The sequence below is a fragment of the Hoplias malabaricus genome, chromosome 5 (genome assembly GCF_029633855.1).
Source record: "Hoplias malabaricus isolate fHopMal1 chromosome 5, fHopMal1.hap1, whole genome shotgun sequence".
Lineage (NCBI taxonomy): Eukaryota > Metazoa > Chordata > Actinopteri > Characiformes > Erythrinidae > Hoplias > Hoplias malabaricus.
Window position 1 is genome coordinate 3,458,041 of NC_089804.1, and position 16,786 is coordinate 3,474,826.

Here is a 16,786-nt window from a genome sequence, read left to right on the forward strand (position 1 = left end):
ATTCCTCAGTTTTCATTATAGTTTTATGAGAAAACTAGATTACTCCCAGAGGCTTCACAGCACCGTGATGAGAGTGCTATATTTAGAAACGGTAGGATCTGCGGTTTCTAATGGTATGCGGAGCTCACAGACGCATTCAGGCATTCAAGAAAAACTGATTATACAAGTTGTTTTTAACCCTGCAAAATGCTCAGTTCGGGTCCAAAGACCCTTCATGCATGTGCACAGTGCAGTGAAGGTCCTCAGCTGACATGACATCGACTCAGTCTGTTAGGAGGTCAGTGGATTGCAGAAATTATAGTGGACAGTAAATCTGCTGATAAAACCAAGATTTCCCAGCTTTCACTCATATGTATAACGGCAAGCCTGCTTCACCATGACATAAACCACTGCATCCTCCACACAGACCTTGATGCCCACAGAGATTCAGTGTATTCATTATTCAATATTAAATACTCAATTTACACTTTAAAACCATAAATACCTGCCCACGAGATTAATTGGGCAAACCTCAGAAAACAAAAATGCATGTAAGAATTTTTCTCCTATCCGCATTCAACATCCTAATGGTTTCTGTAACCTTGGTGCCAGACGCACCTATGGAAGTAGTTGCTGGTGGTCTACCTGGAAACCATGAAGCGCAAAGAGTAGTTGTGGTTGCTCCTGGATCTACTAAAAGCTAAGCTCTTTTCCTGCTACTGTCGTCTTTATTCTAGGCATGGCAATGTAAGAATAATTTCTATTTAATAACAAAAATTGTTCACTTATCTGCTCATGGTCTTGTCCAGATGATCCATTCTCCTCTGGCTCCTCCGTCCCACTCCCCTCATCTCAATCTGCTGTCTCCTTTGTTGTCGGTTTTGACCCTCATAATTGATTCTGACATTAAGACAGTCTCATATGAAGTGCTCGATCTTGTCCACAGTAGTTTCGTCCTGCTGTTCTTTGTCCTCAACCATGTCCATGACCACGGCGAAAACCTCTTCATGGGTCATTACCAGCTAGTTGTTTCCACAGAGCCAGCTGGGCTTCTGACAGTTTACACTCTTACTTCTTCTTTATACTTTTTACTTTATAGTCTTTTCTACATGTGCAGCAAACTTCTCCACATCTTTCTGGTGACTCGCATCAACATCCATGAAATGCATTTTCACATGAGCACACAAGTCTGGAAGCCACCCACACACAAATGTATATTTCAGATGACTCTCCCATTGTGTCATATAAAATTTTCTGTTGGGGGTCCACCTCCTCTGTGTTTCCTGGTCACCTGGAAAGATAGGACCTGGCAGATTCATCTGGGTTCTGTTTGCATCCTATTCCTCTCCGGCCGGTCATGAGGTCCCCTTACACTCTAGTACGATTCACTCTCATTCAAACTGATAAACACTCTCCACAGTTCATGTAGACTTGGGTGGAAAGTCTCACAGTACTGTCTGAGGCATTTAAAAAAATTCCTCACTCCCATCACTAACATCAGGGAGTGAGGCTGCTATCTCTTTTATTTCTGCAAAGGTCCAAGGCCCAAACACTTGTCCTACACCATCACCAATAGGCACTTCCAGCATTGGCATGCTGAACTGCTCTATCACCTCTGTAAGCCCCAAAATTGTGTTGTCTCCCTGGTCTCAACTCTCTCTCCAACCACCCCTTCTGCATGCTTCAACTGTTGTTGTGGCTATGTGGTCAGTACTGGCTGCACTGTTGACTGTGCTACTGTGGATGGAGGTACAGGCAGGCGGTGGAAGTGGTGTAGGTGCAAGTGAAATCGGTTGAGGACACACATCCACCACAAATGGCTCTGGTCATTTTTACAACACCCACAGCAACTTTCCTGAATCACTTTCTCATCTTCCTGTTGTTTCGGTAATAATTCTTCTCATAATCGTTCTAACTGTTTAGGACAGAAGCTTTCTCCCACAGCAAACACCAACATAACTCATTCTGCCACTCAACATGTCTTGATACTAAGAAACAGCCGTATCTATTATATCTTTTTTTGCGAATCTGTACCCATGCTTTACTACAACAACACCCAATTTTTGTTGTTCTCACCTTTTCCTTCTTTTTCCCATTAACGTTTTCCCTTGTCAAAAGGCATACAAGGATCGTGCTTCAAGCACAGCATGTTGTTTACCATCATAATCACCAAATATTGATTACAGAATCATAATCATTTCAGATTAACCACAGTATTAGTTTATGTCACACACTTGTCTCTGTGGAAGCCTTGCTTCCTCCCTCACTTCATGCCGGATTACCACTTGAGTCTGTGAATTACTCTGGGGACTTCAGTTCCCATGGTTCAGTGGATGGTCACATGACTCCATCAAACAATGGGAATTCTTTGGAGCGCTCCGGGTCACCTGAGTTTTAAGTCACAGCTGTTTTGTATCTGGACATAATCATTCAGTTAGTATATAAACCCAGGCTTTTGCATCTGCCACTTGTGAAGTATTGCTAACTCTTCTGTTACTTACTGAGTGAACCTTTTTTTTTTTTTATGAAAGCCAACTCATGTATGACCATTTCTTATGTCTGTTTTGACTCTGTTTTTTTGATCCAGACTCCTAGTGTTTGATACTTTGTGTTTTTGACCTCAGTCTGTACCTCACAATTCTTTAGATTGCCCTTTTGGTTGTGACTGCTCTCCCTTTACGGTGTGCTTTGCACTTTAACTTCTCTGAAGTAAAACTGTTCCTGCTAAAAATCTGCAAGCGTCTCTCCTGTTTACCTAGCCTGACAGTTTACATGTACTTATTACATTGTTAGCTTGCATTTTTGCATCACAATGTGGACTGCAGTGTCATCCAGGCAAAAAAGCAACAAGCAATTGCAGATCAAAGTCTTTATTAAAGGGGCTAGACAAGAACCAGTAAACTTGTAACACATGCAAATATCAAAAGAAGGAGATCAGACATTTCCAAAACTAACAAAAGCATCAGGCAATGGGTGTAGTCAAAACCAAAACAAAATTAGATATACAGGAAAGCTACCCACAGATCAAAAGGCTATTTAAGGTGGAACCGAGAAATCAAGCTTGGTAGTACACAGCAATTACTGTGGTTGAATTATGCCAGATAATTGACACATTCCCATGTTCTATAATTAAAACTCTATGAGCAGGCAAACCTTCTTAGTTTCATTTCATGAAACTAAAAGATGATTTATAATCCATTAAAAATAAAATGCAATCTCCCACCCCAAGTTAAATTATAATGCTGAAACACACTATATGAACAAGTCTTTAATTTCATACAAACTGATAATACATGCATGTCCTCTGAGAGTCTAAGAGTTTGGGACTTTTAATTTTAACTGCAGAGAGCTGCTAAAGAACAGGTGATTGCTCAGACTGACCAATGAGGTGTGAATATGATTTAAACCCACCCACACTTTGTAATCAAAATAAAGAAACATTTATAAAACACAGACTTTGTTCTCATTTCTATCTTTGTGTGTTAAAACTGAAAATGAATAAATGAGCTGTTATTTTTGTTTGTTTATTTTTTCTCCTATTCTCCATTCAGTCCAAGTATCAAACTAATGTAATGTTCACGGACCCTGCCGCCACCACCAGTTGACACAGCAGACCATGAATGTGCACTTTATCAAATCGATTGGTCGTCTGCTCTATGCATTTTGCCTTTTGAGTCCAGAGACATATTTTCTCACTTTCCAATTTGTGTTTAATGTCTAGAGGTCGTACCCATAATAATTCAAGTCATATGTGTAAGTCTTTATAATCGTAAGTTTTTGAAGTTGTATTTGTACAAAAACACACAAACACTTTAGTGTACAACTTAAAAATCCTGTTTCACTGGAATAGATAGAGTAACATCATTAGAAGCATATCTAATATGGGTTCTGATTAACATACAAAACAATGTAGCCACCATGACACTTTAATCTAACGAGATGCCTTTTCTATAGAACAACCAATACATGATTCCAAGATTGGAGATAAAGTACTAATCACAGCATTGTTAAGCAATATTCAGATTGATGTTGCATGGTCCACATGTTGAACTAAAGGTGACATAGACAAGGCACTGAGGAAAGGGTTTGCTGCACTTTGTCAGGCGAGGTGCGAGGGAGACGGCGAGGGCAGAAGCACTTGCAGAAATGGGATTATATTAATAGGAACAACCACACTAATGGATAACAACAAGCAGAACAAAACACATAGGAAAATTGCCACAATGAACACACCAAAATAAGTAACAACAACCTGATTTAACTTGAGAGGGCTTATATAAGGAAAAATGACAGGAAAAACTTGGAAACACTCAGGGCTTCCTGGTGCAGGGTGAGGCTAGACATGGAGCTGCAAAAACACGTGGAAGGAAAAACAGAACTGAGCATTTGATTACAACATTACAAAACACAGTAACAAAGGCACAAATTATGACAGTACCCCATCTTAAATGCATGACTCATTTTCACACATTCGCTTTTTAGTCCAGTTAAATTGAATTTTGTCTTCTGACCATGATCTGAATGGGGATTCAGAGAGGGAAGTGGGGCATTCCTTCTTTTGGATTTTTCAGACTATGTCCAGGAAGGGAAAAGGAAACTAAATTGCAACCAAACTTGGAAAATCAAGTCAAGTAGTGGGTAAATTTCTATATTTTTGTCACTGGGAAGGCATGTATGTATGTGGGGAGAGAAAGAAAGAGAGATTAGTTTGGTCCTTTGTCCTATACCCAGCCTCTCTCACTGGGCACAAAGAGGCATTTGTATTCCCTTCCTGAAGAAGCATGAACATGCAGATGCATGCAATATGTTTTCATGTATCTAAAAAGTTATTAATAACTTAATATAGTCCAGTAACGAATGACTAACATTTGTCAGAAGAAAACATGAATCTCAAAAATGCTGTTAATTAAAAGGCAGTGGCTACATTACTGAGTGACATCCTGCATTTCACTGAGTGCACTCCTGTTCAAACCTTGTCTCTTGTGGACTGCCTCAGTTAGAAATATGGCAAAAAAAAAAAAAAAAAAAAAAAAAAACCAAGGTGTTTTAAAGCAGGAGTTCCGCTCACTTTTCACAGACTTGCTGTATCATCCCCATCAGTACTGACTACAGAGACAACACCATGAGTAAGATCATTGTTTATGAGCATCGCAATTTCAAAGGCATCAGCAGGGAGTTCACTTCTTCTGTCCCTAACTTGGTGGCGGAGAACTTCAACAACTGCATCTCCTCTCTGAAGGTGATTGGGAATCCCTGGGTGGTGTATCAACATATCAACTACAATGGGGCTCAGTATGTCTATGAAGAAGGAGATGATCCCTCCCTGGAGCGCAATGATCTTTCATCTTCCCTGGAGTTAGTGACCGAGGACCTGACAAACCCTCAGATCACACTTTATGAGCATGAAAACTACCAGGGCAGGAGCCTTGTCCTCACCACTGAGACCAAGCTTACTTATGGCTTATTCAATGACATGGCATCATGCCACAAGGTGCAGAGAGGAGCATGGGTCCTCTATCAGCACCCTAACAGAAAAGGGGCTCAGATGGTGGCCAGGGCTTCTCGAGATGTGGCTAACTATGGCTGGTTCCATGGCAGAGTGTCTCACGCTCGTCCTCTTAATCCGGGAAAGGCCACCATAAAAGCTGAGATCCTCTGGGGCCAGAAGAAAGGGCAGACCAGATCCATCACCATTGACTCCTTATGCGGCTTGAACCATGGAGACCACGAACAAAGCTTCTCCACTGAGCTGGCCAAAGAGTATGAGGTATCATTCACTGACCGCTTCAACTTCAAAAACTCCACCGAGATCAAATCTGGAATGTCCTTTAGCATAGACATAAGTCCAATAAAGGCAGAATGGAACTTATCCCTGAGTAACACTTTCACTGTGGAGAACGGGACCAGCAGCACCAGGACAGAGCGCAAGAAAATACAAATCTCCCTGCCGACCAAAATCCCTCCCCACACCAAACTCACCATCAACGTGCTGAGGAAGGAACTGGACGTGAAAGTCCCGATCAAGATGACCATCCAGAGAGGGTCCCAGAGCTCAGTGGAGTTAGGGGAGTACAGGTGCCAGGCCGGCAACTCTATCATCGCTGAGTACAAGGAGGAAAGGATCTAGAGCAGCAGCTGGTAAGACAGAGCAGATCCCTTTACAGGTTTATAGAGTACTACTCTTTTCTCTGACTCCCACCTTGAGGAAACAAAACAGAACATGTCATTAGACCTGGGGGGAGGGGGTGTTCAAACTGCTTTAAGACCAGTTCTTAGTTGTGTTAATATTTAATGTGCTGTTGAGATTCCTAAACTTCTCTGTCCAGACAGGACAAGAAATGTGTGATAATCTTTGGCTTTTGCTAAATTTTCTTGGGATCAATTGGGGATCAATTACAATATCTATCTATATATCTATTTATTTATATATATATATATATATATATATATATATATATATATATATATATATATATATATATAAAGAAAAAGCCCTAAATCGAATAAAATACAAATAAATGATAATAATTACACTTTCCTGTCGTCTTTTACATACAAAAATATATCAGTGTTTACAGTCCATTCTCAGCCAGTAAAGACTCTAAAACTACTAAAAATACATAGGTAAATTCATTCATTCATTCATTATCTGTAACCGCTTATCCAGTTCAGGGTTGCAGTGGGTCCAGAGCCTACCTGGTGTCTTTGGGGCGCAAGGTGGGAATACACCCTGGAAGGGACTACATAGGTAAATTAATAAAATTAATAATTTTTGAGCCTTGTAACTGACAATAAGTGTTTAAAATTGTTCCATGTACCTTTTATTAACTGGTTTTCCTTTTTTAAGCCTGCAACAGGAAAACAGAACATGCCCCATTTCTCTATTTTGAATGATATAAATATTATTGAGTTAAGGAAAACAAACCTTGTTCTACAATGTGATTAAAAAACAATTTACAAAAAATAATATGAATACAAAATAGAAAAATACAAACAATGGATATGAAAAAAATGTAAATTAAATTAACAAGATTTTTCATATGTGAAGCTCATATGAAGGATCAGAGGGATACTCTGAAATTACACAATGCTTGTGGCTTTCTGTGTGGAACAGCAGTTAATTACCATAGTGCAACACAGAGGATATTAGCTGTGTACAGTGAGGCACTAACATGACACCAATGTGTTCAGTTTCAAAGCTGAAGACCATGTGAATATAATCACATTTTCATTAACTACTTAGAATTTTTCATATATGTCAACATCTTTTTACAATTTAGAGATTAACATAAATGTAACATTCCTCCTGAAGGAAATCCAGTTTCCAATTTTGTCTAAAATCTCTGGCCTCAGAATTTATTTCACTAAATTCATTTAAAATCCCATTTTATTTGGAAAAACACAATCCTAGCAACTTTTATTTTAACTGCAGAGAACCGCTAAAAAACAGGTGATCGATCAGACGGACCAATGAAGTGCAAAGTGTGCTTTAAACCTGCCCTCACTTCCCAGTCAATATAATGTACTGTAATGAAAAAATATACACTGACTGCATTCTTTTTTCTGTCTTCATGTGTTAAATTGGAAAACAAATGAAAGAGACATTTTCTTTTTTTATTTATCCCATTCTACAGTCATATATTTTCCTAAACAACAACAAAAAAAGAAAATTCCCTAATTGGATTAGTAATATTAATGTTCGAAAAAACTTATCACTTTCCAGTTAACATTAACGGGGCAGGGGCCTGTAAGATTTGTGTCTGACTCAGCAAAAGCAACCTTAAGAGTTTTATTCTCACACATTAAAACAGGAGAAATGTCAGATTTCAGTGCCTCTTTAGATGTTATATCACAATATAAAACTAAGAAACAGTAAATAACATTTCACAAGTGTAAAATGATTTACATTTTTAATGGAATATATTTGACTGTAAGTTAAAGATGGCAAAGTTACTGTGCTAAGACCCATTTATTTGGTGTTATTCAGGATCCTTCATCCTTCATTCACTGTGAACTCTGCTCCAACAAACTATAACAGAAGGAGGTTTGAAGATTAGTTATACAGGTTTTATGCCAAATTGATGCCATTATTTATCAATATGATTTAAATTGGACCTCAGACAATGTCTACTATTCATTAAGGAGCAAAAATTAAAATTAATCAGCACCCATTACAATTTGCACATAGAATGTACTGATTAGTTTATGAATTCTGTTCTCTCAGAGGCTTGAAAAAAAATTGGCTCCGCCCATGGTCAATATTGGACAATATTGATCAGTGTACCTTTCAATACCTGGTTTTCTGTTTCTAATCTAGTGATAGAAAAATTGAGAACAAGCCAGTTCCCCACGTTGGACTGAATATCCATATATATACTATATATATTCTGTCTGAACCGAGGTCCAATACAATGTCTAACTTGTTGAATGAAAGCATTTCTTCTGTTTATTTCTGTCAGTTATTTACTCAGTGGAATGATGGAGGGATTGAGTCATGGAGAAGTGGTTTGGAGGAGGGGTGAAAGGGTGATGGAAATGTCAGTAGGTCACTTGTGTTAACAAATACTGCACTGAAATTATTATATTTGCCAGTCTTTGTCCTGGTCCAAGTTAAAAATCATTGGCTGTGATTGCCCAATATCCATCACCTGACCCAGCTATGCCCATTTCCGTATGCAGTTTGTATGCTGCAGCGCTTATTCACAATATTTCTTCATGTTAATATATGCCTTCAAAATCTTGGTGATCTCTCCAACCAGCAACAACACATGATGGATAGTTCTGGAGTGAAGAACATCTCAAACAATATTGAAGAAGCACATTTATAAAGTACACAATCCAATGTACCATGTCTGAACTATGATAACTGGGATCTATTTCTGGAGCCAGGCCTAAGGTTAGAGAAGGTGCTATTGTGTATTGTCTAGTGGCTGGGCAGTCCATGTAACCAAGCCAGATTCAGCCAATCTAAAAACCAATGTCGGAGAATTGTGTGGACTAACCACACAAAATATCAAAATGTAACACCACTAGGGGAAGGAACTGAAGCTGGTGCAGGGTTAATTTGTAAGCTCTGGAACCAGAGTCCTCAACAGGGGATGGTTGCTCTCCTACTCAAGAGCTGCAGAGGGTATGAGGCTACAGATAGATGTGATACTCACAAGCTGCTTCGGCTTGAAAACAGGAAAGGTTTGACTGTTGTGTGGGTGTGCATATGCACCCAGCAGCAGCTCAGAGTATTCAGCATTCTCAGCATTCATTGTTTTTCTGGGACATCCATACTCACATTGGCAATGAATGGAAAACATGTGGATGAGTGACTGGAAGGAACTGCCTGCCTGATTTTAACCCAGGTGGTGTGATGGCCTTGGACTTCAGTGCTAGTCATGGTTTTGTCTCTAATGAACAAATTTGTTATAACACAGATTGCTCAATGTATTGGGACCAGATATATTGGTAAAAGGTCAATGTTTAACTTTGTGGTCATGTCTTCTGACCTGAGGCCATATATTTTGAAACACTAAGGTATAGATAGACTGAACAGTCAACTGATCACTGACCTGGTGGTGAGTTGGATCAGATGGCAGGGATAGGTAATGGACAGACTTGGTAAGCCTATGCTTACAGTAAGGCAGATGACCAGTCCTGAATTACTCTCCAACAGAAATTACTCTCATGTCCTGGAGGAAGTGGGGGAAATTGGTTTTAAATATGTTCTGCCCAAGATCATTTTGGAAGAGACTGAATATAGCTGTTTCCAAAATCTTACTGGTGTCTGTTAGAGAGGCATCCCAAGAACCAGTGGTGTACAACTGAGGTGAGGGAGTTGGAAGATTTATAATCTTGGCTAATTCATGAATCAGTGGATGGGTACAGGCTGATTAAAGATACTGCAGCTGTGTCAGTGGTAAAAGCTAAATCCAGTGCAGGGGAGGAGTTGGAGAATTCACTGGGAATTAAACCTGGCTGGGTTAATGAGGTTATAAAAAAGACATTGACAGCTCAGGAGGGGTGGGGTGGACATTGTCCAAGTTGTGTTCTGCACAGAGGGTAAAACTCAGAAACCAAAGTTAGGATATTGTCAGGTATTTTAAAGTGCCCCCTTTAGAAGGTCAAGGGGTTTGGTATCTTTCTCAATGGCACATCAGCCTTGAGGATTGAGGGAAGAGGGCAATGCTGTTCCTGCAATCCCAAAACCCATTAGGCCACAGCTGCCTCATGTATCTGTGTGTAAATGTCTGTGTGTTCTGTGTGTGTTCAAAATGAGGGTTCTGTATGTACAAACCAGATTCCAAAAAAGTTGGGACACTAAACAAATTGTGAATAAAAACTGAATGCAATGATGAGGAGGTGCCAACATCTAATATTTTATTCTCAATAGAACACAAATCACAGATCAAAAGTTTAAAATGAGAGAATGTATCATTTTAAGGGAAAAATATGATGTTTCAAAATTTCATGCCATCAACAAATCCCAAAAAAGTTGTGACAAGGCCATTTTTTACCACTGTGTAGCATCCCCCCTTCTTCTTACAACACTCAACAGACGTCTGAGGACAGAGGAGACCAGTTTCTCAAGTTTAGAAATAGGAATGCTCTCCCATTCATGTCTAATACAGGCCTCTAACTGTTCAATAGTCTTGGGCCTTCTTTGTTGCACCTTCCTCTTTATGATGTGCCAAAGGTTCTCTATAGGTGAAAGATCTGGACTGCAGGCTGGCCATTTCAGTACCCGGATCCTTCTTCTACGTAGCAATGATGTTGTGAGTGATGCAGAATGTGGTCTGGCATTATCTTGTTGAAAAATGCAGGGTCTTCCCTGAAAGAGATGTCTAGATGGGAGCATATGTTGTTCTAGAACATGAAAATAGTGCTCTGCATTAATGGTGCCTTTCCAGACATGCAAGCTGCCCATGCCACAAGCACTCATGCAACCCCATACCATCAGTGATGCAGGCTTCTTAACGGAGCGTTGATAACAACTTGGTTTATCCTTGTCCTCTCTGGTCCGGATGACATGGTATCCCAGTGTTCCATAAAGAACAGTCTTCCATTTTGCCACACTCCATTTTAAAAGACCCCTGGCCCAGTGCAAATGCCTGAGCTTGTGGAGCTTGCTTAGAAATGGCTTCCTCTTTGTACTGTACAGTTTTAGCTGGCAACGGGAGATGGCACGGTGGATTGTGTTCACTGACAATGCGTTCTGGAAGTATTCCTGAGCCCATTCTGTTATTTCCTTCACAGTGGCATTCCTGTTTGAGGTGCAGTGAGGTTTAAGGGCCCCGAGATCACGAGCATCCAGTAGAGTTTTACGGCCTTGACCCTCACGCACAGCAATTGTCCCAGATTCTCTGAATCTTTTGATGATGTTATGCACAGCTGATGATGGTAACTTAAAAGTCTTTGCTATTTTACGCTGGGTAACACCATTCTGGTATTGCTACACTATCTTTCTGGGCAACAATGGTGGAATTGGTGATCCTCTTACCATCTTGGCTTCAGAGAGACATTGACTCTCTGAGAAGCTCTTTTTATACCTAATCATGTTGTTAATTGACCTAATTAGTGTTAACTGGTCTTCCAGCTGTTCGTTATATGCTCAATTCCCTTTTTCCAGCCACTTATTGCTAGTTGTCCCAACTTTTTTTGGGATTTGTTGACACTGTGAAATTTTGAATCAACATATTTTTCCTTTAAAATGTTACATTTACTCAGATTAAACTTTTGATCTGTCATCTATGTTCTATTACGTATAAAATATTGACATATTGACCATCTCCACATCATTGCATTCAGTTTTTATTCACAATTTGTTTAGTGTCCCAACTTTGTTGGAATCCGGTTTGTAGAAAGTTGACTCAAAGATAACGAAGATGCCTAAAGGGTGATGAAAAACAGGTGTCAAGTGCCTGAGTGCTGGTCCAATGTAACCTGGGGAGAGAGCATAAGCAGGAACTTAGGGGCTAGATAGCAGCATGGTTGTGAAGATAAGAGGACAGGTTGAAGGTCCACAGTGCTTGGAGGAATCAGTGTGAACAGTACCACAGGAGGCAGGGTGAGGTGCTGTTGCTGGCAGAGAGATGAAAGATTAGGGTCCTCACTGGCACGAGCTGAAAAGTTAGAAGCTGAGAGCAACAAGACTGCATGTGAGAGGGTGAATAGAATTTGAGGTGGTGTCAAGGGCCTGAGTGCTGAGCAGGGGGGCTGGTCCAAGGCCACGCCTGAGAAGAGAGCATAAGCTGGAACTTAGGGGCTCGGAGCAGCATGATCACGAAGACGATAGGTCAGGTTGAAAGCCCGCAGCTGCTGGAAGAATTAGTACGAACAGTACCATAAGAGGCAGTGTGAGGTGCAGTCACTAGGAGAAGCTTAGCTGCAAGCAGAAGCAGAAGGTAAGATCCAGCAGGAGAGAGTGCAACCCGTACAGTGGATGCATGGCGCCATTTGTTTGTGAGGGGAAGGCATAGTGATGAGTGTCCACAGCAGCTTCTGAGTAGAGAGTGCAAGCTGAGAAGTTGGAGGCGGGTGGTGTGGCCCTAAAGCTATTGGGTTGGGACGAAGGTCTGTGGCATGAGAGAGGAGGGCTGTAAAGGAAGATGCAGGATGCAGCGAAACCACAAGGGGAAGGGGATTAGGATGAAGGTCCACATCAGGAGAGAGGGTGTGCTGTAAAGGAAGAGGTGGGGTGCGGGACAGCCGCAAAGGAGAGGATTAGGACATGGCCCGTAATGGCACCCAGGAAGACGATGAGCTGGAAAGTCAGAGACTCGGAGTAGTGCAGCAACAAAAATTGGGTGATGGAGGAGGTCCACCGAAGCACCTGAAAACAGAGCAGGAGCTAGAAGCTGTAGATTGTGCAGCAGAGGAGTCAGGATGAGGGTCTGCAGCAGCACCTAAATAGAAAAATGAGAATTGTAATTTTAGAGGAAGGGTATGGCACGGCCGCAAATTGAAGAGGTTGGGATGAGCGTCCATGAAGTATGCAAGCTGCTGATGTAAAGGCTGGGAGAATAAGATGATAGGATGAGAGCGAATCTAGGGTGAGGAAGCTGTGCAACAAGGAGACTGCGTAGAATGCCCAGAGCACCAGGCAGGAGGCAGGCCCGCAACAGCAACCTGTAGAGGGGATGCGAGCTGGAAAGTATGATGCATAGAGCAGCAGCAGAGGTAGAGGGTGGGATGAAGAAATGTGGGGGGGTGGAAAGAAAATGAATCAGCAATGAGGAAGCCATGCAGTGAGAAGACCGCATAGAGTGCCCAGAGCGCTGGACAGGAGACAGGCCCACTGCAGCACCTATAGAGGGGTGTGGGCTGGAAGGTCTGAGGCATGCAGCTGCGGCTGAAATGGGGGAAGAGGTGGGATTATGAAGGGAGGGGTGGGATGATGCGTAGAGTAGATTGTAGAGTTAGAGAAAGGAAGGGGTGGGATGATAAAGGGAGGGGTGGAATGATGCGTAGAGACAGATGTAGAGGAAGAGAAAGGGAGGGGTGGGATTATGCATAGAGACAGATGTAGAGGAAGAGAAAGGGAGGGGTGGGATGATAAAGGGAGGGGTAGGATCTATCTATAATTACACTTATATAGCGCCTTTCTAGATACGCAAGGACGCTTTACAATCCACACTGCTCAGAATGCTCAGAACACTCAATCCACACACACACTGGTGAGAAGCGGCAACCAAACGCGCACAGTGTACTCTCGACCAGGAATGACTGTCCACCTGGAGGACTGCCTATATATAGGAGTCTATATCTGGGCCAATCTATATCTGGGCACACAATAATTCACTCACACTTTATTAGAGAAGCCAATTCACCTACCCTCCATGTTTTTGGACTGTGGGAGGAAACCGGAGACCCCGGAGGAAACCCATGCAGACACGGGGAGAACATGAAAACTCCACCCAGATGGGACTTGAACCCAGGATCCGAGCACTGAGAGGTGAACATGCTAACCACTAAGTCACCGTGCTGCTGGTGGGATGATGCATAGAGAGCATAAGAGAGAACGAAACGAACTTGGAGGGCTGTGTCTAAATGGGTGCAATGCTGTCAATCAAGGAAGTGTTCAGATGGAAAGAGGAGCCGAATTGGAATGGAGGCTTAAACATGCTGCCTGCTTTCTTTTCCAACATTTCAGATAGGACCATCTTGGCAAGCAGTGTAGGTAAACTACTGCCCTAGAGATGTGTATAAATATTGCAGATTCTAAGCCAATGCAGCTCAGATAATTATAATATTATCAAAACAGCCCTCTAAGGCAATGACCTGTGAGACAGCAACATTATAAGACATTGAGGCTAATGTCTCCAGCTTAGACACAACCAGGAAGGGTAACAGGAAGATGAAGAATGCTCCAGCAGGGGGCATTGAGTCAGAAATAGAAGGTTGTGCCAACATCACAGTGCTGCGCAGGGGCTCCTTACACCGGCAGATGGGTTTCTTTCTTTAGTTGAGTGAACAAAGGGGACGCCATTGTTTCAGAGCATGTTACTGGAAAGCCCAGGCTGTTCTGTCGGAGAGGAGGAAATGGGAGCCTCAAGATGCTGTAGAGCTCGTAGCTGTGGAGCAGCAGCCGTGACGACGGTAGATTTGCGTTCCCCAAAACACGAGGCAGTCCCGTAGCAGTGTAGCCAGAGATGAAGGTAAGGGGAGGCTCGAAGCCCTGCACCAGCATCGGAGGCAGATGTGGGGGGTCACTCGGGACGCCGAATGCAGTGGGAGGAGAAGCAGGAGAACAGAGTACCGATCCGGAGCGGGTAAGACAGCAGAGCATAGAACAGTCGAAGCGGTTGCAGGCATGACAACGGCCGTACGTAACTTCTGATAACTACAGTTAGCTGTTTAGCCGGAGCAAGTTTAAAACAGGAGGCTCAGTGGGCTTGATAAAAGCCAAACACGGCTCCGAATATGGGGATCAAGAATGACCCAGCGCGGAGGAGCGAGCTGACATCATGAAGCAGTCAAGATCCATCTCCTGAACTAAATGAGGCGAGTTTGTCCGACGTGGAAATGGCATGAATTTGCAGGGTATATATAGGGCTGAGAGGAGGAGTTCAGATGGTGGCCAGGGCTTCTCGAGATGTGGCTAACTAAGGCTGGTTGAATGACAGAGTGTCTCACATTCATCCTCTGAAGCCAGGGAAGGCAATCATTAAAACTGAGATCCTCTAGGACCAGAGGGAAATGCAGACCAGATCTTTTACCCTCAACTCAATTTGAAGCTTGAACCATGGAGAACACGAACAAAACTTCTCCACTGAGCTGTCTGCAGAGTATAAAGGCTCTGTCACTGACACCTTCAACTTCAGTAACTCCACCCAGATCAACTGGGGAACATCATTTGACTTACACCTAGGTCTAGTAAATGCAGAGCACAACTCCTTCCTGAGTGACAGCTTCACCATTCAGAAGGGGACCAGTAACACCAGAACTGAAAATAAGAGTCTCCTCATAACCCTGCCGACCAAAATCCCTCCCCACACCAAACTCACCGTAAACGAGCTGAGGAAGGAAGTGGAAGTGAAGGTCTCGGTCAAGATGACCATCCAGAGTGGGACCCAGAGCTCAGTGGAACTTGGGGACTACAGGTGCCAGGCCAGCAACTCTATCACCGCTGAGTACAAGGAGGGAAATTCTAGAGCAGCAGCTGGTAAGACACATATTCTTTCAGTTGTATAGTTGTCTGCACATTTCGTTGACAACCACCATACCCTTGTATAAGCACACAGAAGGTGGTTTACTGAATCCATGCTACACCCCCTAAAATAAGATAATTATGACAAATTATGAATTTTGTGGGTGTAGAGATATGATCAGATGGATTATGACCAATAATGAGTAATGCTAATATCTAACGTACTTTTCAGAAATCTTGTTTTTCTTTTTGTTTTCAGGGGACCCGTAAGGACCCGGGTGCTTCAGGACATCCAGCACTGAAATCTGAAAACAACCTGTAATGTTAAGATTCCCAAATGTCTCTAAATAGCCCCAGCTGAACAAGAAATTATGTTTTTTTTTTTTCAAATATTAAAATTTAATAAAATAGTAACATACAAAAAAATGTCTTCTGTCATTTTGGATGAACCATTATCAGGGTTGGCAGTCCATTCTGGGCCAATGATCACCTTTGATTATCATATTATCATCATTCATTCATTCACTCGTTCATTGTCTGTAACACTTATCCAGTTCAGGGCGGCGGTGGGTTTAGAGCCTACCCAGAACCACTGGGTGCAAAGCAGGAACACACCCTGAAGGGGGCGCCAGTCCTTCACAGGGCGACACACATTCACTCACAACTATGGACACATTTGAGTCGCAAATCCACCTACAAACATGTGTTTTTGGAGCATGGGAGGAAACCCAAGCAGACACAGAGAGAACACACCACATTCCTCACAGACAGTCACCTGGAAGAAACCCACGCAGACACAGGGAGAACACACCACACTCCTCACAGACAGTCACCCGGAGGAAACCCACACAGACACAGGGAGAACACACCACACTCCTCACAGAAAGTCACCCGGAGCAGGACTCATAGTATCATAAATATTGAAACATAAAATATGAGCTCTAGTCATATGATAATTTACACTTAATCTGTTACACTGAACATTTGAGCGATTTTATTTCAGTATTATTACTGGAGACTTAATACTGGAATTAACTTGATTTTTATGGTCACCAGTCTGACTGATGGATTTAAATGATTAAATAACTAATACAGTTTTATTAAATAAGCAGAATTACGCTGTTCATAAATAAATTATAAAATTAGTAGGAAAACAAATAGAAAAAAGGA

The 16,786-nt window shown here is 42.1% G+C and overlaps 1 protein-coding gene and 1 pseudogene across 1 annotated transcript; both read left to right on the plus strand.

Annotated features, from left to right (window-relative positions):
* Positions 1–5,101: 5,101 nt before the first annotated feature.
* On the plus strand, positions 5,102–6,106 carry LOC136697615 (epidermal differentiation-specific protein-like). The gene has a single exon (XM_066672829.1). It carries the CDS (start codon positions 5,102–5,104, stop codon positions 6,104–6,106), a length of 1,005 nt encoding a protein of 334 aa, XP_066528926.1.
* Positions 6,107–15,039: 8,933 nt separating this feature from the next.
* LOC136696422 (epidermal differentiation-specific protein-like) lies at positions 15,040–15,886 on the plus strand (annotated as a pseudogene).
* Positions 15,887–16,786: the final 900 nt, after the last annotated feature.